A 23,451-nucleotide genomic window follows, 5' to 3' on the forward strand; every position below is an offset into this window, starting at 1 on the left:
CGTTTTGGTCCAGTTGGACCACTACATTTATATTTATTTAAATTAATTGGGCCGGCTGGGAAGGAAAGGCTGCTGGGCCTTATTTAATTTTTTTTTTCTTGAACACCAGCTGAGAAGGGGAAAGGCTGCTGGGCGGGCCTTATTTAATTTTTTTTTCTTTGAACAGACTTAAGAGTTTACATGATATTTTTGGGCCTTGGGTAAGGGTGGGCCCTAGGCACGGGCCTAGCCTGCCTATGCCCAGGGCCGGCCCTGGTTCAATGGAACTAAATAATGTTAAATTATTTATTGATATTTTGTGAGAAAAGAAATATAAAAAAAATTAGAGGTTTTTATTGCAAAGTCTCAAAAAGAGAGTATTATAGCCAATCAAGACAAATTTGTTAATATTGATAGGTTTATATTAATATTAATAAAATGAATTAAATAAAAGTCAGAATTATAATTGGTTAATTTTAACAAGTATTTAATTAATTATAATTATTAAATAATTAAATTAAAATGAGAAACTAAAACTTATTTTATGTAGCTAATTGCCTATATATATTAGTGTTATAGAATGCATTAGGTCAGATAAATTTGACAAGATAAAAATTCACTATTAATATTTTATACCTAACCGTCCACTTTCTTTTAGTTTTCTCATTACAAATACTAGGTTGTTTTTGAGAAAAACTTAGAAGATTATGGTATTGTTTCAAAGTGGTTTAGATTACTTACAATACCTAGCATTCAACAATGACAAAATATTAAAGAATTTATAAGTATAGTCATTGTTTTGCTACACATCTCGTGAGTACTTTAATAATTTTATTATTATATTTACAAATTTCTGTATAAAAATAACTTTGCGTATGTATTTATGTTATCTATTATATATTATTTTGTGCAATAAAAAACATGCAAACATCTTATGTAAATGAAATTGTACCCACTGGTTGGGGTCGGCCAAGCTGTTGCATAGTCCAATTTGGTTAGCTTCTTTTTTATACTAGTTGTTGTATCTTCCATTTTGGTATGTCTTAGACGTGTCTGCTTATTCATTAATTTGATTGTAGATAGTTTTCTAGAATTAATTGATTCCATGAAATTATTGTTAATTTTCTTTCGACTTCAGGAGATTTTCCATTTAAAAATTATTTTCCCTCAAATTTAATAGAGATATTTTAATGTGTACTAAATTCGATATTCTTTTGTATCTATACACTTTATCGACATTGGAATAAAGTATTAAAATATCAACTAGACTACCACCGCGTCTGATAAGTCATATAATATAAGGCCAATCAAAAATCACATCTTTATTCGTTCCAGTTTTTTTTTCTTTAATCTCCGAAATCACAATCCAATTCCAATGTCCGGATACCCTCAGCCACCTTCAGGTTACGGCTACGGCGCACGGCCGCCGCCGCAAACGGCCCAGCCATACACTGCGTCGCCATACGGCGCCCCTCCGCCGCAGCAAGATCCATATCAGCAGCACCACCACCATCAACAGCCCTCGCCGGCTTACGCGAGTCCTTACGCTCCGCCATCGGCCCCTTACAATCCAGATAAGCCACCGAAGGACAGCTACTCGCCCTATGGGGGAAGCTCCGGAGGTAGCGCGTACCCGCCACCGCAGGGGTACGGGACCCCGTTCGCGTCGCTGGTGCCGTCGACTTTCCCTCCCGGTACCGATCCCAACGTGGTCGCTTGCTTCCAGGTGGCAGACCAGGACGGGAGCGGCTTGATCGACGATAAGGAGTTGCAGAGGGCTCTCTCATCCTATAATCAGAGCTTCAGTCTCAGAACGGTTCATCTCCTCATGTATCTTTTCACCAATTCCAATAGCAAGAAGATCGGTACCTCCTCTTTCTCTCTCTCTCGAAATTGATACTCTTGAATTGAAATTAGGGTTTCAGAAGTCACAAATCGGTGAATTTTAGGGTTTTCTTTCGTTAAATTTTCGAAATGAGAAGATCTGAACTGAGTCGGGAGTTGGGACGACTGAGATTCGTCGGCCGAAGGTTGAGTTGACTCGTGGCGCGTTGTTGATAGTCGGTGTTTGCATGCGTTGAAATGACTGATATACCCTTGATTTTGAGATTCTCTTACATATTCAATGTGATTAGGTGGTCCCTACAAAATCAAAAGTGTTAATATCTATCACGTGCAGCACACGCGCTTTTCTTCTCTGTCATAACTTAGAAAAATAAATTACAATAAAAAATGTTGACTTTGCGCCTTGTTGGCAATTTTCAAATAGTTTTTTTTTTAATTTTTAAATAATTTTTTTATTAGGTCCGAAGGAATTCGCTGATGTGTTCTACAGTCTGCAGAGTTGGAGGGTAATCAATCCAAAGAAATGATTTTTATAATTTGAAATGTGATAATATTTCTTAATTTTATCGAGCTGAGAAAAATGGTGTGTTGATTTGCAATGAATAGGGAATTTTTGAGCGATTTGATAGGGACAGGAGTGGCAGAATCGACATGAATGAGTTGCGAGAGGCACTTTTGAGCCTGGGATTTTCTGTTTCTCCAACGGTTTTGGATTTACTGGTCTCCAAGTTCGACAAAACTGGAGGCAAAACCAAGGCCATTGAATATGATAATTTCATTGAGTGCGTTCTCCTTTCCCATTTTCATTTCTCTTCTTTTCATTTTCATTTTCTCATCTGGGTTTTTGTTTATCAGTCTCTAAATGGCTTCCTTTTTTGTTCTTTTGGGTGTTTAAATCAGGTGCTGTCTCACTGTTAAGGTAAGATTTGAATTTGAAAATTTGTTTTGTAAATATATACAGGACAATTCTTCATTAGAGCTTTACTACCAGTGGTGTTATCTCTTAAAAGTTTTCGGTGCGATTTTTGTTTTGACTGCGTATATTGTAGGTGTTTAGAGGATTATGCAAATTTTTAGAAAGTTTCGAATAGTTTAAATTAACTGTAAATTATTCGGAATTTTCTAAAAATTTACTAACTAGCTAAAATATACACAGTGATATAAAAAAAATAGCTAAAATATACACAGTGATATAAAAAAAATTGCGTATCAAGCCGAAAAATGTTTACGGGTCGAGAACATTGAGAGCCTATTTGATTGATTTAAAATGAAGCCCTATATGAGAATATGATTGTTTGTTTCATCAAGTGACTAAATTTGTTGCTATTATTCATGCTTATTTGCTTTCAGGGATTAACGGAGAAATTTAAGGAGAAGGACACGAAGTACTCTGGTTCTGCAACTTTCACTTATGAAGCTTTCATGCTCACTGTACTCCCTTTCCTCATAGCTTAAGTGGGGTGCTTGTAAAGCTTTCTGGATTCATAGGGCTTGCCTTTAACTCCCTTTCCTCATAGCTTAATTGGGGTGTTTGTAAAGCTTTCTGGATTCATAGGGGCTTGAATTATATGATGTAATATCCAGTAAATTATTGTATGTTTTAACAGATTTGCCATCTTTTTTTTAATAAGGCTAAGAATCTTGCTTTAACCATTTCATCTGATTCTAGTATTATTGATCTCATGGTACTGTTATTTTTATGCATGTCTTTATATGAAAGGTTGACTAAGACTATGTTTGGCAGGTAGGAGGTGGAGGGTGACAATCAGAGAAGAGTAATTTTTTATTATTTAAAGTAAATAATAATTTAATGATTAGCCTCAATACACCCATGTAAGAATTGTTTTTTGGTGGGCCTAAAGAATTGCAATTCATAGTTATTTCCTTTTCTTAGTTCCCTTGTTCATTACCAAACAAAAAAAATTTCATACCCGTTAATCCATTCCTCTTCCAATCTATCTTACTAAACAAGCATTAAGAAATAGTCTTTTGTACTTTTGGGAGTGGTTTTCCAAAGTATTGTAACTTATGATCAATGTTGATTTATTATTGATTAAAACCAGGAAGGTGTTATACTGCTCTGCTTTAGAGTTTCCTTACTTTGTTGGTGTGAAACTCATGTTGATATGTTGAAACATATAATAACCCCAGTAAACTATTCAGTCTTCTTCATCGTCCATTGATGAAGCAACACTGATAATTTCTGAATTGGAATTGTTTAGTGGGCTTGTGTTTATGGATATTATTATTGTTGGCAAGAGAATTTCTCTTTCTGCAAAAATAAAAATAAAAAAAGGGAATGGATCATGTTGTGTATTGTAGGTTTTGTTTTATGTACTTAGTTTAAGATTTAATGTATTATGGGTTTCTAATAATTAACAACCATCCAATCAATTAAACTATAGTTTTGATAGTTGTGGGAAAAACCAATTAAACTATGGGACAATACTTGGTGTTTATTATTATTTTCATTATATTTTTGAGGTTTATCAATTATTGTCCCGTAGTTGGATTAAGTAAAGGAAAGGCAATACTATGGTCTTCCATCAATGGGCTTCATGTGCTATGCATACACTTGAATTAGAGATGGAAAATTTCCCCACAGGGATGAGGTCCGCAGGGACCTGCCCCTAATGGGGCGAGGATTCTCCGTCTAAACGGGTAATGGGTCGCGGACGGTGGTTGTTTTCTATCCCTGAATATTAAACGAGATGGGGATGGGGATAACACTCCCCGCTCCAACGGAGACCCTTTTAATTTTTTATTTATTTATTTTACATGTTTGTTTATGTAATTTTGTAGCATATTAGTAACTTTTTAAAGATATTTAATTTTATTTTGGACAATATTTAATACTTTGAGCTATTAATATAATGCAATATATATTAATTTTAAGTAATCTACTCTTTTTTTTAGTTTACTTTTTAATAAATAGGTACCTGTGGGGGTTTCATGCCCCGCTCCTGACGGAGAATATGCAGAGATGATGATGAGAACGAGGATTAAAATGGTTAATGTGGATGGGGACGGGGGAGCACCACCAATTACCCATCACGTTTTCATCCCTAACTGGAATATATGGATGTTGTTGGATTTGATTTCATAAATGGGGACAAATATTGCTTAGTCAATATTAATTTATACATAATATTTCCTATTTATTGCTAGAAATTACTCAATTAATATTAAGCAATTAATTACAAAATATATACCCAATTAAATAAAGTAACAATTATTTGTATTGTAATTGAGGTGTTGAACAATAATTTCAATTATATATAAAATTTGGTTTCCATATTCATATTCTTTGACCCTTACAAAAATACAATATCTAAGAAAAAATATCAGAGAGAGTTTGGGAAACTAAATTTAACAGCTCTATTTTTTTTTTGTTAATTGCAGATACAGTAGAGAAAATAAAGAGCATGTCAATAGCTCTAGATATGGCCTCTTTAATATTTATTGTACAATTTTTGTTTTATTTCATATTTATTATTAGGATTGTGTATTTCATATCATGATGGAAGATCAATGATGCTGAAGTTGAAGATTGTCATGGCAGCTCTTCATGGATCCCAATGTAATACTAAAAGGAGTCATGTTGTGATCCAAGATTCTTGATGATAATATTTTAGATAAGTATTTTGGGTGTCATTGCTATTGAACAATACATACATTAGCTTATTAATTTTTTTTTACAGGAGTATATCATTAGCATATATGCTAGTAGGGCTGATAATATAGGTCACGATACGATAATATGATTCGAAAATGACACGAAATTAGCGGGTTTGGATTTAGCATAAACAAGTACTGGTCAAAATAGGAACATTGAAATTTAGGTTAAAATCAGGTTAATCTGCTAAACTCGAAATCAACATGTTCAATACAATTAAGTATAAATTATTAAACGGGCCATAATAGATAACATAAACTTAACTTACTGATTAATCTATTTATGATATGTTTACTATATTTATTTAATAATATAAAAATTAAAAGAATAAAATAATACTGTATTTTGGAGACCATGTACTGTTTTATTTTAGTGTATGATTACTTATATTTTGAACATTAAATATATGCTTCAATTTTGAGTTTATTACATAGGTTAAAATGAACCTATGCAATATATAAATAGGTGTTATATGGGTTAAAATGACGTGTTTGAATATGTTTAGGATTTTTTTTTATCTATGTGGGTCAAATGAGTTATAAATAGTTCGAAAATATAAATGTGTCGTGTAAGGTTAACATAACTTGAATATGAACTATTCAAATACCATATTAAATGTGTCGTGTCATGGGTTGACCTGTTTATAAACGTGTCGTGTTCGTGTTTATATTTTATGACATGATATATAATTGTGTTGTATTGAGCATAATCAGTGTCGAAATCGTGTTAGCAAAACACACAATATGATAACACAAATTGACAGTCCTATATGCTAGAAAGAACTCACTTACTATTTTTTTTTAATATTTGGACAAATAATATTTTTTCTTCTACGAACTATGACCCTTGTAGAGTTTTGACCCCCAAACTTCTTTGCGTGACAAAAATTCCCCCCTCCCCGAACTATAGAAAACATTAAAAATGTGCTCATTCTGTTGTATTCAAATTATTTTTTAAAACATTTTGTTGATGTAGTATTGATATAGCGCAATTCGAGAGTCCAGGTGAAAATAATATGCATAAATAGTGGCTTAATGATAAATTATAGGAGTATGTATTTGCATTCTTAGAGCTAATATTTATATGTTTAGCATTAATAAACTTGCCACCTTTAGTTAATTAAATAGACCATCGTACTGCAATTATGCATGTGGTCTGTAATTACATCAGCAAATTATTCAAAAATTGAACAAAGTGCGACAGAGGACGTATATTTTCAATGATTTCTATAGTTTACGAGACATTTTTGTTACGTAAAAAAGTTTGGGGAATAATTTCCTACAACGATCATAATTAAGACGAAAAATGCTATTTATCTTTTCTTACCAAATATATATATATATATATAAATGAGAGCTTCAAGGATATTATGTGGCACTCTAAAATCTCTTCAAATTACTCTTTCTATTTTCTCATTTAATCTAATTTTTTTTATTCATTTCCTATTTTCTAAAATGTCTTAACAATTGAAAATATCAATATATATACATATTAATTTGATTAAAAATTTATTTAGTTAAATATCTTAACTACTTATTTATTGAAAAATACTAAAAAAATTAATTAAAAATTACGTAATAATTTTCGATTATCTATATATCTATTTTTCTTATTATATTATAATTATGTTTTTTTATTCCAAAGTGAATAGTTTTACAAAATATTTATATCTATATCTATATATAAATGAGAAGGTGACATCCTATATTTTTTACAATCTATTTTTACTATTTTGTGAGAATTTTATATTGTGTCCAAAAAAAATATACATACATATATACGTATATCAATCCTTCAACAAATGTAACAGAAATAACCAAATTAATACACATACTTATAAATACATTGATTCTAATATAGTCATACGTAACAGTAGTTATCCAATAATAATAGCATGAAAGAGATATCAATGAGAATGGTCACATATGGTTTAACTAAACAGTTATCACAATTAGATTTTATTATATTATTATATCATTTTATAATTAACATTTTACAATCTAAAGTATCTAATTTTTTATTTTCTTTAATATTTTATTCATTTTTTCAGTTTTAACCCATAAAAGTATGCCGTTACAAAATAATATGTTGCTTTTGCAGGCAGTTCTCTTCCTTAGAAAGAGAACTACCTTGATATTGGTAAGAACATATAATACCTGAATATTAATGAGAATTAAAATTTATTATCGGGTGTTGAATCTCTTGATGCTGTCATTTTTATTTAAAATTCTAATTATTATTATTTTCACTAGAGAAAGTAAATTCTGAGTATATCGATTCACACTGTATATATGAATTTTAAAGAACCCACGTACCAAATTTTTAAATTTTCTTTTCGCTATGTAATTCAGTAAATATTAAATGTATATCTTTATATCTATATCTATATCTATATATATAAATGAGAGTTTCGAGAAGATTATGTGAGACTCTAAAATTTATTAAAAACACTCTTTCTATTTTCTCATTTAATCTAATTTTTATTCATTTTCTATTTTTAAAAATATCTTAACAATTACAAATATTATTATATATATATACATATTAATTTAATTAAAAATTTAATTTGCTTAAATATCTTAACTACTTAATCATTGAAAAATACTAAAAAAAATTAATTAAAAATTACATAATAGTTTTCGGTTCTCTATATATTTATTTTTCTGATTATATTATAATTATATTTTTTATTCAAAAGTGAATAGTTTTACAAAATATTATAATTATTATCATCAATCATCAATATTTATAATTGTATTTTTCTTTTATTTGATATTTTACTAAGCTTGTGAAAATAAGATATTACTAATGACATTTTTTGGATTTGTGATTTGTTTTCACTATAAGTAAACAATATTTTTTTCTCATTTTTTATATTACTTTTTTAATTTATAGCTATTAATTTATTAAGGAATTTTTTTATCTATTTTGTCTGTTCTCTTTTTTCTCATTTTTATTTTAATAAAAATTATAATAGATAAAAATATCTACATATAATAATAATAATAATAATAATAATAATAATAATATATTTTAACTTTTTGACAAAATACAGGATCCAAATGTTCACTTTTAACAATAAAATATTCAAACGGGTAATCAACCAAATTATACGTGGTTCAAATAATCTATCTTTACATTCCTATTTTTTAATTTTTGACAAAACACAAGGTACACAAGTTAATTTAAAAAAAAAATTAATGGTCAAAATGGGTAAACAACTAAAATACAAGGTTCAAAATGGTGTGAACCCTTATAAAAAACATAAATTATATATATTTATATAATTTACTTTTTATAAATAATTTTTAACCTTTTGAATAAATATATGATCCACAGGTTAATTTTTAAAAATAAACAATCAAAATGAGTAATCGGCCAAAATATAGTGTTCAAATAATAGATTTATCTATTTCTATTTTAATATTTTGACAAAACTTGAGGTCTACAAGTTAATTTGTAAAAATAAAAGTTCTAATGGGTGATCGACTAAAATACAAGGTTCAAAATAGTGTGAACCCTTACAGAAAACAAAAATTATATAAATATATAATTTAATTTTCATAAGAAGTTTGAACATTTTAAATAAATACATGGTCCAAAGGTTCATTTTAAAAAATATAGGGTCAAAACGGGTAATGAGCAAAAATACAGTGTTCAAATAATCAATCTATCAATTCCAATTTTTATTCTTTTGACAAAATACGAGATCTAAAAGTTAATTTTTAAAAATAAAGACTTCAAATAGGTAATTGGCCAAAATAAATCTTACACAAAATATAAATTTTCTTATACATAATTTAGACTTTTTATAAAAAGAACTACGCAAAGCGTATAATAATAATAAATAAAAATAAATGTATAACAAGTTTTTTGAACTTTGTTTTCAGTACTTTAAAATTTGTCAGAATTTTTCAAAAATCTACAGGATGTTCACTATACAATAACAGTGAACACTATCATGAAATAAAAAATTATGGTCAAGATATCTTCACGTGTCTATATAAAGAACATGTTGTACAAATATGGTTAAAATGAATCACCACCTCACAGTCTCCCAAAAAATATTTAAAAATATATATGTTTTAATAATTACAAAAGACTGCGCGGAGCGCGGTTATATTTTCTAGTTAACATAAAATAAAGAGCACAGTGCAAGAATTTTTGCTTTTTTTTTGGGGTCAAATTTAACAATACTGTAAGAGCTACTACTTGTGATGTTATAAACAATATCTATTAATAAACTATTAAAAATAATATTTGAAATAATAAATATTAAAGTATATTATCCGAAAAGATGATATGGCAAGAATGTGAAATGAAAATGAAATTAAACTAAAAGTGGATTTGTTCTCTTGGCAAAAAAGGACCAGAATTAATATAGCAAGAGCACTACAAGTTGATAGCATATAAAATTTAGAGAAATGTTAGGAGGAATTAGTGGTGCTCAACACCATATGAAGTTGACATACTGTTATTGATGTAATCCAATATCGATACCCACACAATTTAGTTTGATAATAAATATGAAGTATCACTAACCAATTATGACGAGCCACCTCACGTGGGAGTTGGACACCTTAAGGTGCCTAATAACAACACTTTAAAATTTAACCAAATATTGCACCAATTGATATTGGGTGCCTCACATGGCAATATTTAAAAAAAAAACTAAATCTATATCTAGTAAGAATGCCAAGAGATCCAAAGGGTAATAAAAAGAGAAATAACGTTCTTAATATTTGTGTATGCATGTCAGCATATTGAATCATTTAGAACATTTAAACAAAAATGATACAAATTGAAAGTTAATTTAGTGATTACTAAATTTAAATGATGCCGCATGTACTTGTTGGATATAAATCGGAATACGCAAAATTGAACAAAATTAATAGAGGAGGCGATTTTAAATTTTAATATTGGTAATCTTCAAATGCACATTATACTATATATACACATAGAGACAAATTATATTTGAAGGAATATTTTCGTCGAAAGTAATTAAATTATTGTATTGTAGTACTTAAGTACTTAAGTTATTTTTTTGACAGCGAAAGACTTTTCCGTTCATGTTTTGATGTAGTTTAGTGTAGCTGTCTGTTTTGTCGTTAAGTCCACCTATATGGTGTGAAATTTACTTATAACTTGAGTATTTTCACTATAAACATCTCTTAAATTGGGTACTTTCGTTGCAAACATCTTTTAAATTAGGTACTTTCGTCGCAAATATCCTTTTAATTTGGTACTTTTGCCTACGTTTTACATATGAAATTAATGGTGAAAATTGACAGTTGTACCAAACTGCACCAAATACATGGACAGAAGGTACTTTCTAAAAATATAACTTAGGTACTTAAGTGTTAGAAACGTAATAACTTGGATACTTTCACCGCAAATAACTTTTATTTGAATATGTAACCAATATGAATAGGTAATTGAAAATTATTAAAAAGCTTGCATATATATACATATATGACAATTCTCCTATAGAGTTTCATTTTAAACCCTACCGGCAAGGCTTTCAGTGTTCTCGACCCGTGAACAGTTTTCGACGCGATTTTTTTAATGATCGTGTATATTGTAGCTATTTAATTTAGAGTATCCTGCAAATTTTCAGAAAATTTCGAATAGTTTACAGTACTGAAAACTAGGTTCAAAACATGTTGCTTTCCACGCGCATAAAAAAAAGTAGTCACGTGTGCAACAACATGTTTGAACATAGTTTTCGGTACTGTAAACTATTTGGAATTTTCTGAAAATTTGCATGATGTTCTAAATAGTTACAATATACAAGGTCATAAAAAAAATATCGCGCCGAAAACTATTCACGGGTCGAGTCCCACCGGTAGGCCTTAAAGTGAAACCCCTATAGGAAAATTGTCATATATATAAATGATTTTTTGAATTTTTTATTATTCCAAATATATGTACTATGCATTGAGTTATTTGTATTATTATTATTTTTTTCTTTCTTTCGATGTGATACTTCTCTAAAGCATCAGCCATGTAGCCAATTCTATCATTGATTTTTTATTTTAATATTGAAGGAGAGAGATTCGAACAATTGTTACTTATTAGTACTTACATTTGTGCACATATTATATGAAATGTATTTGAAATTGTATAATTATGTTCCATATTATTTATTAGGGTAGGTAACCATTTGGTACCCTATGTTTTTGCAAAGTATCATTTTGGTACCCTCTATTTTCAATAATGCTCATATGGTACCTTGTATTTTAAAATCGTACATATTTGGTACCCTAAATTCAAATTTAATTAATAAAATTTTACCAATTTAATCAAACTGTTGTCAATTACGTAAGTTCCAAATTTAAATTTAATTACTTAATTACATATAACTGATGACAGTTTGATCATATTGACAAAATTTTATCTATCAAATTTGAGTCTAGGGTATCAAATATGTATAATTTTAAAATACAGGGTACCATATGAGCATTATTGAAAACAGAGAGTACTAAAATAATACTTTGCAAAAATATAGGGTACTAAATAAGTAAATTCTCTATTTATTAATTGTTCTCTTTTTACCAACATATTGGATGCTCTTACATTTAAATTTTATGCACCAATTTTACCCAAATCATGTTTTATGTTTCCAAAACATGTTGTTATTACAAAACTATTCAAATTACGTTAAAGAACCTGATTAATTTGATCACTTATTTAGATTTATTCATTAAATAACTCATAAAGTAATTATTAATAGAATATATGAGTTAATAATAAAATCATAACCATTTGCACTCGTTTAGCTCAATTAAAGTCATTTCCTAAACCATTTAATAAAAAGTATTTCCTAAAAAATTAAATTAATTTAGAATAGCACATTTTTTTACAAGTGTTAGAACAGCATATTTATAAGAAACAAACAAATCGGTTTCATGTGACTTCACTACCAAAAAGAGACAGGGTTTATTTGGAAAATAAAAACAAGAAATTAAGTTGGTACAAAATTGATTTTTTTTTTAATTTTTTAGAAACAAAATTGAAAATTTGAACATTAAAAACTAAGTTATAGTTCATAATTATATTGATTCTAGTATTAATAACATTCATCGGAGGCACATGATTTCTCAAATGTATCTTTTCCCATTACAAGTTTTAGTACTTGTCTTATTCTACCAAACAAAATGAGAATTGCTAAGGGGTACCACCGGTGTCCAACACCACAAATAGGTGACATACCGTTATTGGTGCAATCTAATATCGAGTCCCACTCATTTAAATTTAATAAGTATTATGGAGTATCCCTAATCAATCATGAAGTGTCACCTTATGTGGTGTTGGACACCTTAAAGTGCAAAACAACAACACTCAAACAAAATGGTGTTCATTAAACCACCCATATAGCACTAAAATATTCAGTTTGAAATTCTTTACAATGCAATTGCAGATTGTATTTTGTCCAAACCCCACGATGGAACCCTCCAACATTGTGTGATATTTGTCACTAAGGTTGGAGTTGAGAACAAGTTAAACTTACAACTCGAATAATTATCATATTACTCCTTAAATATATATATATATATATATATATATATGTAAAGGTGAATACGTATGGGCATCCATTCATTAATATTGTACTTGTTGGGATCACTATTAACACTATGAGTTGTATGATGATCACATTGACACATAAATGACAAATGACTAATGAGACTCAGAATAATCCATAGCCTAGAAAGCATTACTCATCTTTAGACACATAATTGTGATGCCGTATTTGATTTGATTTTATAAGCCAATTTGACAAAAAATGACTCACTATTGAACGCACACATTATTATTATTCACGAGTCTTTGATACGTTGCATGGAAGTAAAACTTCGATCATAAAATAAATATATATAAATATAAGTATATTATTAAGAATTGACAAATAGCAACACTCTATATTATTATTATTATTATTATTATTATTTTGTATCGGCAAAATATATTATTATTATTATTATCATTATTATTCCTCTGCTTATTATTAAGAAATGCATCAATATATCTGAGTACATTATTGAAAAGCAGCTAAAAAGCACACACAGACACAGATATATATATATATATATATCATTATTGAAAAGCAGCTAAAAAGCACACACAGACACAGATATATAAATATATAACGATAGTATAAGTTTGTAGTAACTAAACAGCTGATGACTTATGTTTTCAATAAGCCAAAACTATCTAGTGATGTGAGAAATGAATGAATCCAATTCCAACCGAGAAACTCCTCCTTCAGCAGTAGCTTTTCTCAACTCACCACCCAATTTCTCAGCTCTTTTCCTGATCTCATCACCTTCATCAGAATCCATCAATCTCTTCACAACATTCTCAATCGTAGATGAACTTACTAGCTCTTCTCTCTTTTCCCATTCCTCAACAGCCAAACCAACTTTAACAAACTCAGTGACTAAGGCAGCATTCATGGGCTGATCTGAGTGCATTGGCCAAGCTATCAAAGGCACTCCCAGGCCCATACTCTCCAGGCATGAGTTCCACCCACAATGACTCATGAACCCACCTGTTGATGGGTGCCCCAAAATCTCGAACTGGGGCACCCATTCCCTCACCACAATTCCCTTTCCTTTCACTCTTTCTTCGAACCCTTTTGGAAGCTGAGGTCCTCCAACTTTCTGTTCATCACCAAAAATGTCTCCTCTGTCTGCATCTCTCAAAACCCAGAAAAAGTTCACTTCACTTTTCTCCAACCCAATTGCCATTTCTTCAATCTGTCTGTCTTCCAAGAAAGTTGTGGTTCCAAAAGAGATGTACAAAACAGAGTTGGGTTTCTGTCTTTCCAGCCACTCTAAGTAATAAACTTGTTCTGAATCGCCATTGATGGAGTTATTGAGTGGGCTCTTCTTGCAGATTGTTAGAGTGTCTAAAGGCCCAACTGCCCAAAGCTTCATTTTGTCATCACTTTCTAGCACTTTGTCGAAAATGAAATCGAGAAACTCGCTTTCAATAAGCCTACAAGCGTTGTAAAGATGGCCAGATTTGTTGGCTCTGACAAACGGATATTGTTTAGCTACAAAGGCATCAAATCTTGGATCAATACTACTTGGCCAAGAAGGAATCTTGAGCTGATTATCATGATCGTGATCAATACCCAAGCCTCCTCCCATGGCGCCTCGGACAAAGGCATATTCAGAAGTAGGGGAGATACAGTGGAAAGCGTAAGTTTCCGAGTTGGGCGCTAGAGAATCACAGTCTCGAACAGCATAGCTCATCAAATAATCATGGATAATAACAACTCTTTTGGCTGTCCTTGAGAGCCTTGTGAGGAGATCTAAGAAGGGTTGGCGAAGGTGATCAAAGGCTTCACATGCGGGTACGAGATGTGTAGGGAAGTTGTTAGCAGTCTTGGTGGGCTGAGGAGAGACAAAGTGTGGAGTTGGGAGGTCTTGAAAATGGATTTTGGCTAAGTGGTGATTTGGAGCTCGAGACTTGATCTGGGAGTTGTGAAGAGCTGAGCTAACGTAGTGGACTGGGATGTTGTATGAGGAGACGACATGGGAGAGCTGAAGCAGTTGGTTGAGGTGGCTTTGAGCTGGGAATGGTACCATTAACACTATAACTGATGATAACTGATCTTGAGAAGTCGCCATTGATGGAACTTATTGCTTGAGATTTTTCTCTTCCTTCTTTCGAGTGTATATATATTCTTTATGAGTTGAGTATATATATAGGATATTTTTATGGTAGTAACTTTGTAATAGTTTTCTGAGTGATTTTTTTATTACTGTTTGCCTTTATTTTAATTAGGTAGGAATTTTGAATAATTTATGATGATGAAAATAAAGTTTAAACAGATTGTTGCATGCCTTATTAATTTTTTTTTTTTTTTGCACAACCTGTTTGAATCTAATTTTTAGCAATTTAAATTATTTGAAATCTTTCGAACTCGGACCATGAAAACACCTTATATATATTGGAAAATTCTTTCATAAGGGCATTATTGTTTAGCCATTTTTGTTTTGATACATGAGAAATTGCAAACCAATTTTTTTTATATGAGGATATATGTTGTAGTTAAAGTATGCATATCACCAGTTTTAGATAAATTTAGAATAATTTATAGTGTTAAAATGAGAGTTCAAACAATGAATTGCACTCGAACATGATTTTTTTATACGGGTGTAATTTACTATTTGTACCTTGATTTCGACACCCTAAATTATTCGGAATTTTTCAAAAATTGTATTTTTTTGGTATTTGTTTTGTTTTAACATATGGAGAAATTGTAACTTAAAGAAAATTAGTATTTTTTTGGTGGGATGTCTACTATAACTATCATGTATACCGACATATAAAAAATTAAGTTACAATTTCTCCATATGTTAAAACAAAAAAATACCAAAAAAAATTTCTTTGTGGCCAAAATTTATCTTAACATATGGGCTATAGAGAATACGTAAGACCATCTTCAACGCAAGATGTAAATTTTGTGCCAAAATTGGCACAAAAAATAAGTCAATGTTAAATTTGTCTCAATATTTACAATTGTGCTCTAATGCACAAGAAACAAATTAACTAAAAAAAAGTCAACAATTCATTTAATATTTATTGATAATATACAAAAAAAAAATTAATATTTTTTATTTTTTTATGGTAAAAAAAGTAGTAATTAATTATTAATTAAGAAATTAGTAGTAATATGGTAAAAAAAAGTGGTATTTATTGTGTCAAATTTAACTCATGTTATATTTTGTGCCAAATTTAGTATAATTTTTAGTACTAAATTTGACAAACTCATACGTAAAAATATGGGTCTATATTAGTCTTCTATGTATAGAATTATCAATTTTATTTAAGTATCATTAATACAATAATTAACTGAAAGAAATCTCTAGCTTCCGCAGTCTATAATATTACTATACTATTAAGAAGCTATGTATAGTGTGCTAAGACTTTCTTATTCTACGTTGCATTTTATTTCAGTTTCTATTATAATAATTATAATAGTTAATTAATTAAAATAAAAACCTAACCATCTCAGCCTCACCCTTTTTAGTCAATAATAATAATTATAAAAACAATGATAATAATTTCAATTTCAATTTCAACACATCCTTTCTTTATATCACCCTTTTTAGTTAATAAAATTAGATATGAGTAAGACGTACGACAGAGTTGAATAAATTTTTGTGGAAAATTTGTTAATTAAGATGAGATCTCGACTTTATTGGGTTAACAAATTAATGAAATGCGTAACTTCAGTCCGATATTAATTTCAAATTAATGGAGTAATATATGGAGAAGTAATTCCATTAAGAGGATTGAGACAGGGGGACCCTCTATCACCTTATCTTTTCCTGGTTTGTGCAGAAGGTTTTTCAGCTTTAATTCAATAAGCGGAAAGTAGAAAGGAAATAAAGGGACTAAGAATAGCTAATACAACTCTTTTCATTACCCATTTATTCTTTGCGGATGACAGCCTCATTATCGTCCAGGCATCGGAGAGATCTCTACAAGCTATACAAAACATATTTTCTCTATACTCGACATATTCTGGACAGGTAATGTTTTAAACCATTGCAATCAAATTCTAAAAGACACAATAAAAGCATTCACTAATAACTAGCTCCAATTCGAGATAGCAATTCATATGTTTTCCAATTATTCATGTAGCTATAATTAGTATTTTTCTTTTCTATGCAGATAATCAACTTTACAAAGTCTTTATTATATTTTTCCCCAAATACTTTGGAAGAGATTGCCACTTTGTATACATCCTCTCTAAATATGCAAAGAACTGATTCCATAGAAACATATTTGGGTCTCCCCATGTTGGGAGGTAGAAATAAGAGAATTTTGTTTAAGTCAATGAAATACAAAGTTTGGATGAAGTTACACTTATGGCAATCAAAGCTTTTTTTCCAAGTTCGTAAAGAAATCTTACTTAAAGCTGTTATCCAAGCTATGCCAACTTATCTAATGTCATGCTTCCATATACCAGAAGGTTTGTGCCAAGAAATTGAAAGAATACAAACCCGATATTGGTGGGGTTCTACTATTGAACAAAAGAAAATTCATTGGCGTACTTGGAATAAAATGTGTAGACCAAAATGTGAGGGAGGATTAGGATTTCGAGGTTTTATTCAGTATAATCAAGCACTTCTGGCAAAACAGGCTTGGCGATTATTAATAAACCCTACCTCCCTTCTTGCAAAAGTATTCAAGGCATGATACTATCAACATACAAGCATATTGGAGGCTAGAGAAGGTCATTATCCTTCAATAACATGGAGAAGTATCATCTGGGGTAGAGACCTTTTAAGTAGAGAATTGCGAAGACGTATAGGAAATGGAAAAGAAACTTTGGCTTTTAGTGATCCATGGATCCCAAGACCTCCATCTTTTTTCCCGAGTACAATTGATATATCTGATCCCCTTAGAGTACATGATCTCATAGAAACTCCTGGTTCGTGGAACATGATACGAGTCCAACAATTTTTTAATGCTGCTGATGCCTAAAACATCTTAACCATACATCTAACTCAATTTGATCATCCAGATTCATGGCTCTGGCACTATACAAAAGATGGGAACTATTTTGTCAAAAGTGGGTATAATCTAGCCTCATCTATGGACACTGCATTGCCCTCTTCATCTGTTACATTATTAGCAATGTGGTGGAAGTCCTTTTGGGGAATCAAAATACCACGTAAAATTCTACATTTTTCTTGGAGAGGCTGCCATGAAATTTTGCCCACTCTTAAAGGTTTAAATCGACGCAATATCTCTACACACAGTGTTTGTCCACTATGTGGTTTTGGAGAGGATTCTAATGCACATGCTGTCTTTTGGTGTCCTTCCTCTAAAGAAATATGGGATCAGTGAGATTATCCTTTCATGTCACATAGGAAAGAAGATATTTCTTTTAAGGAAATTCTACTCTATGCCTCTGCAATTTTGGAAAAAGAAAACTTTCAAAAAATGGGTAACTTGATACTGGGAATCGATAAGAAGTACACAGAGAACGACGTAGCAATCCATACAAAATGCAAACTCTACAAATCAAAGAAGAGAAGATTCAGGGAATCAATCCAATATCTTATCAGAAAATGCTGCATTATCTAACCAGACAGAAACGATAGGATTTGAAGCAGTCATCCTCTCCTCAGAGAAGGAAGTTATTGCAGCTTTTTCTAAGCCCTTAAAAGGTAAGTGTCATTGTTCTTTAAGTTAAAACTTACTACAAAATCTCAAAGTTAATTGATAAGAGGCATTCCTATAAGCGAGCAAAAAAGGTAAATGGCTATATCGATCTTTGGAAACTTAACCAATCCATGGTTAAGGTTATTTGATTACTTTAGAGGGAGGTTTTGTTTATAATTTTTCAATTCCTATGAAATACCTTTGTTTTGTTCTTGCCTAAACTCTCTTATGAATTATATTGGAGGAATGTTGTCAGCCTTTCAAGCAGAAGCTATAGCACTGTTGGTCGCACGCAATTGGGCTCAAAGGCTTGGACTTCAGCTGGATGTTATCTTTTCTGACTCCCTTTCTCTTGTTTTGGATTTAAATAATAACATTGCATATCAAAATGAACTGGGGATTATTTTTTTCAGATATTATAACTTTATTGTCTACTTTTCCGGGGGCATCTCTATCACATGTTGGCCGTAAGTTTAATAATCTGGCCCATGGATTGATGAAGCATGCCCTTAGGCTAGACGATGAGTTTTGCTGATTGGAGGAAATCCCCCCTCCAATTTGTACTATTTTTTCGTTACATTCTGAATAATAATAAACTCTATTCTTGACAAATAATAATAATAAGAATGATTATAATTTAAATTTTAAACGCATTCTCTCTTTATATCTCTTCTATATAAAAAATGTGTAGATAATATAAATTTTTTATTTTAATGATTTTTTTATTAATTTTAAAAGAATATTACAAATATTTAATTGAATATACTTTTAGAAGCTATTAAAGAGGAAATGACATGGATGAGTTAAAGGAGTTGGTTGAGGTGGCTTTGAGCTCGGAGTGGTACCATTACCACTATAACGGATGGTAATTGATCTTGAGAAGTTTCCATTGTTGGAACTTGCTTAAGATTTTTCTTTTTCTTCTTTCAGCTTAAAAATGAGCTGGGAACATTATGTTGGGAGCATTTTCAATGTCAAAACCAAGCAACACCAACATTTTCACTATCAAGACCTCTTTAAGTTTAAAGTACAGATTTGATGTCTCCATAGATTGATAGTCAGTGCACATTGTTGCTTATGGTTTCACTCCAGCAAGTGCCTATCTCTTCAGAGCACCACATGAGCATCTCCTAATAGATTGGTAGCAAATTGATAGTCCTGTCCTTCTCAGGACTATCAATTTGAAGGGGATGTTAGAATATATAGTTGGTTGTTAGCTTTCTGTTAAGCTTTATTGTTGTATTATCTATTTTGGTTGTTTCAACAATTTCTGTAAACTGATTATACATATCAATTCATTGCCCAGCCATTCATTATGGTTTTGAGCTTTTCTTTTGTTTAATTCTACTATCTCCTAATTATTCACATTTTAGTGTGTCCACATGAAAAATGTGTAAGCACATTCAACAATATATAAGAGCATGGGTTACTCCACTCATCACCAATTGGTTTTGAGATGGAACCCCATGTTACTTAGACATTTCACCCCTATGCTTATACTTTTCACAATTATTATCCACATCTATTATAATTAATCCTCTTATGCCACAAGTAACAACAAAAAGAGAATAGTAATTATTCACTACGTACTCATGAATTTTTTATTAATTAAAAAGTTAATTATTATAAATTTTACTTGCATTATTCATTATTTAGCAATTTATAGTACATATAACAATCAATTAGAAATTAGAAGTATCATTGCAAGATCTTGTACATACTCATTTGTCTCCCTATCATTAGTCTTGATTCAGGAAATTGTTAAGGTTGGAAATTGTTGACTACGAATTTGGCCAACAGCAAGTAGACGCAAAAACGACAATGAAGACTATAGCCTTGAATAGAAAATAAAAATGACATGACAAATTTTATAGTGGTTCAGCCCCAATTTGTTGGTAATAGTCTAATCCACTTGGAGTTGTTATATATGCACCTACACTTAAGATCATATGAACCTGAGCCAACTGAGTTTCTGAAGTATAAGTTGAAAAATACAAAGTTTCTCTCTCTAAGTTCTCTCAGAAAATGACCCAAGAATGCCCCAAGTCACAATCCCAAAATCTCAAAATTAGAGTGTCTAAAAGTCTCCAAAAGATTTGATCCCCTAAAATGATGCCATGAGCTCTTTATTTATAGGCTCATGGATCGTACATGAAAAATCTCTCGTTTTGACGGAGTCCTTGGTTGTTTGAATCAATTTTAATTAATAAAGTAATAAACAAATTCAAATTACAACAATATAGCTATTACTTCGGGATATCAGAGAGATTCGCGCGGTAGTTACGGGCAATTCTGGTTGTAGTTATTATTGAGATTCTGTAAAGAAGTCACTGGGCAGCTAACTTTTGAGACTCTGACATACCTGGTTGGCTAAATCTTCCTTTTGATGTAGCTAGTCGGGGAAATCTCATTTTTGATGTAGCTGGTCGGGTAAATCTCATTTTTGAAGTAGCTGGTCGGGTAGATCTCCTTTCTGATGTTGCTGGTCGGGTATATCTCCTTTCTGATGTTGCTGGTCGGGTAAAACACTCCCTGACCAGGCAAATTCATATCTAGTTGGGTAAATAACTTCCTAACCAGGTAAATTCTTATCTAGTCGGGTAAAACACTCCCTGACCAGGCAAATTCATATATGGCCGGGTAAAACACTTCCTGACCAGGAAAATTCATATCTGGTCGGGTAAATCACCTCCTGACCAGGTAAATTATCATCTGGTCGGGTAAAACACTTCGTGACCAGGAAAATTCTTATCTGGTCGGGTAAATCACTTCCTTACCAGGTAAATTCTTATCTGCTCGGGTAAAACACTCCCTAACCAGACAAATTCATACTTGGTCGGGTAAATCACTTCCTTTGGTTGACACATTTATTAACCTGCTCCACTTGGTAGCCATGAGTTGCCACCTATCACCTCTGATTGCCACGTCATTAAACTGAAATTTTGGGGATAACAGAAATATTGTACATTTGATGAAAAACTTGCAACAAATAGAGGTATTTAATAATTTCCATACTTTAGAGTAAATTAAATTGGGAAATTTGATTATTTATGCATTATGGGGGGTCTTAAATAAAAAATATGCTATGTTATATACACATGACCATTTTATGCTTTTATTCCCCTTGTTTCCAAAAATTCCCCTAGCATAGGTTGTCTTTCACTATTCTTTATCTTTCTCACATTCTGTAGCATCCCAAATTTGCTAATAAGGCTTAGGGCCTTGATTAGCATGCTGGGAGGATAATAATTGATTTAATTATGCTAATATGTGAATTTAATGATTATGTGATTAGAAATGCATGTTTAGGTGAACAAAATATGCATGTGGGCCCAATTTGGTTGGCATATTTGTAATTTTGGCCCATTGACGGCATAAATGCAATATAAATGTGCTTGATACCACAAGAGTGTAGTGATATATTTGTGATGTGCGATCCAAGACGGTCCTAGGGAGCAGAATAGCTAAATAGTCACAACGGGGTCGAATACCCGGCCCGGGAGGAGCTTAGGGGTATTTTGGGAATGTAGTATGCGTTTAGGAATTACCGGGTAACGGGTAGTGATTTAATGTTTGTTTAAGTGTGTCAGGGATTAAATGAGGAATTATAGGAACACTCGAGGACTTAGCGGGTTATGGAAAATGATGGGATTGGCTTTGGTGGCACTAAAGGATTATGATAGACTTAAGGGTATTTTAGGCATTTTGGACTTAGACAGCTAAAGATTGAGTTAGACCAACACTCTAGAATCACTTAGAAGAAATCACAATTCTCATAGCTATCTCACTTTCTCTCTCTCAGTTTCCCCTCTCTCTCTTTGGTGCTTGGAAATTTGAGGAATTCTTGAGGACTCTAGGCTAAGGAATTGGAGGATTTGACTTGCTAAGCTTGGGGATTAGCTCAAGGTTGAAGATATCTCTGAGGTAAGGGTTTAAATTTGAGTTGTTTTCTATTTAATTCTGTTGAGAATTGGAAGTTTGCATGGGAGTTTGATTTTGATTTGGTTTTGAGTGTTTAGTGAGGATATGGAATTGTTTTTGAATTGCTGTGATGTTTAGGCTATGTGGATGAGGATTCTAGACTTGATTCTAGGTTTAAATTGTGTTTGGAGTGTGAGTTATTGATTTAGGCTTGGGGAAAATGTAGTAGAAAGCTTGGTTTTTGGGTTTCAGGGGCTCACGTTGCGACACTGTTCATCAGGTGTCACGGTCCCGCTCGAATTTCGAGGCTTGGGAGCCTCAGGTTTTTGCCTCGGTGCCGTGGCGCAGGGCATAGCATGCAGCGGCCTGTGTCCTTCAACAAAGAGAATTTGCTCTTTGACTTGAGCACAACACGACCCTTAAGGGCTGGGGCGCGTATCAAATGAGAAATATTGTTTGTTTGAGGGTTTTAAGCTCGGGAATCCAAATGTTAAGGCTCGGAAATGATTCTACTACCTGGTTTAGTAGAATTCAAAGTCCCGGATACTAGAATAATATTCCAAAGTTCTTATTTGGTTTAGAGTGTGATGGATTGTTATTCTGGATGTGTTGTGACTAGGTTTTCATCGAAGCTCAGATTAGGGAACTGTGCTTGGGTTTGCGGTACTCTATCAACTCGGGACACATGTAAGAAAAATATTGTACCCGTAGAGCAGGGCATGACCCTATTGTTTATGTTTCAGGGCGTGACCCTATTGCTTGTATTTAATATACGCGTGAATATCTATGAATGCTATGCTGTGTTATGCATGTTATAAATGAATGACGAAGGCTGGGAATGG

General features: G+C 31.6%; 2 protein-coding genes across 2 annotated transcripts; one reads left to right on the forward strand and one right to left on the reverse strand.

Moving 5' to 3' along the window:
• Window positions 1–1,258: 1,258 nt before the first annotated feature.
• Window positions 1,259–3,507, forward strand: LOC133831513 (calcium-binding protein CBP-like). Its single transcript, XM_062261855.1, has 5 exons — window positions 1,259–1,844; window positions 2,284–2,330; window positions 2,431–2,606; window positions 2,725–2,743; window positions 3,175–3,507. Exons 1-5 carry the CDS (start codon window positions 1,355–1,357, stop codon window positions 3,277–3,279), a joined length of 837 nt encoding a protein of 278 aa, XP_062117839.1. The 5' UTR covers window positions 1,259–1,354; the 3' UTR covers window positions 3,280–3,507.
• Window positions 3,508–13,464: 9,957 nt separating this feature from the next.
• On the reverse strand, window positions 13,465–15,187 carry LOC133831514 (zeatin O-xylosyltransferase-like). Its single transcript, XM_062261856.1, has one exon. The coding sequence runs from the start codon at window positions 15,133–15,135 to the stop codon at window positions 13,708–13,710; it is 1,428 nt and encodes a 475-aa protein (XP_062117840.1). The 5' UTR covers window positions 15,136–15,187; the 3' UTR covers window positions 13,465–13,707.
• Window positions 15,188–23,451: the final 8,264 nt, after the last annotated feature.

Source organism: Humulus lupulus, chromosome 4 (genome assembly GCF_963169125.1).
Source record: "Humulus lupulus chromosome 4, drHumLupu1.1, whole genome shotgun sequence".
NCBI classification, from domain to species: domain Eukaryota; kingdom Viridiplantae; phylum Streptophyta; class Magnoliopsida; order Rosales; family Cannabaceae; genus Humulus; species Humulus lupulus.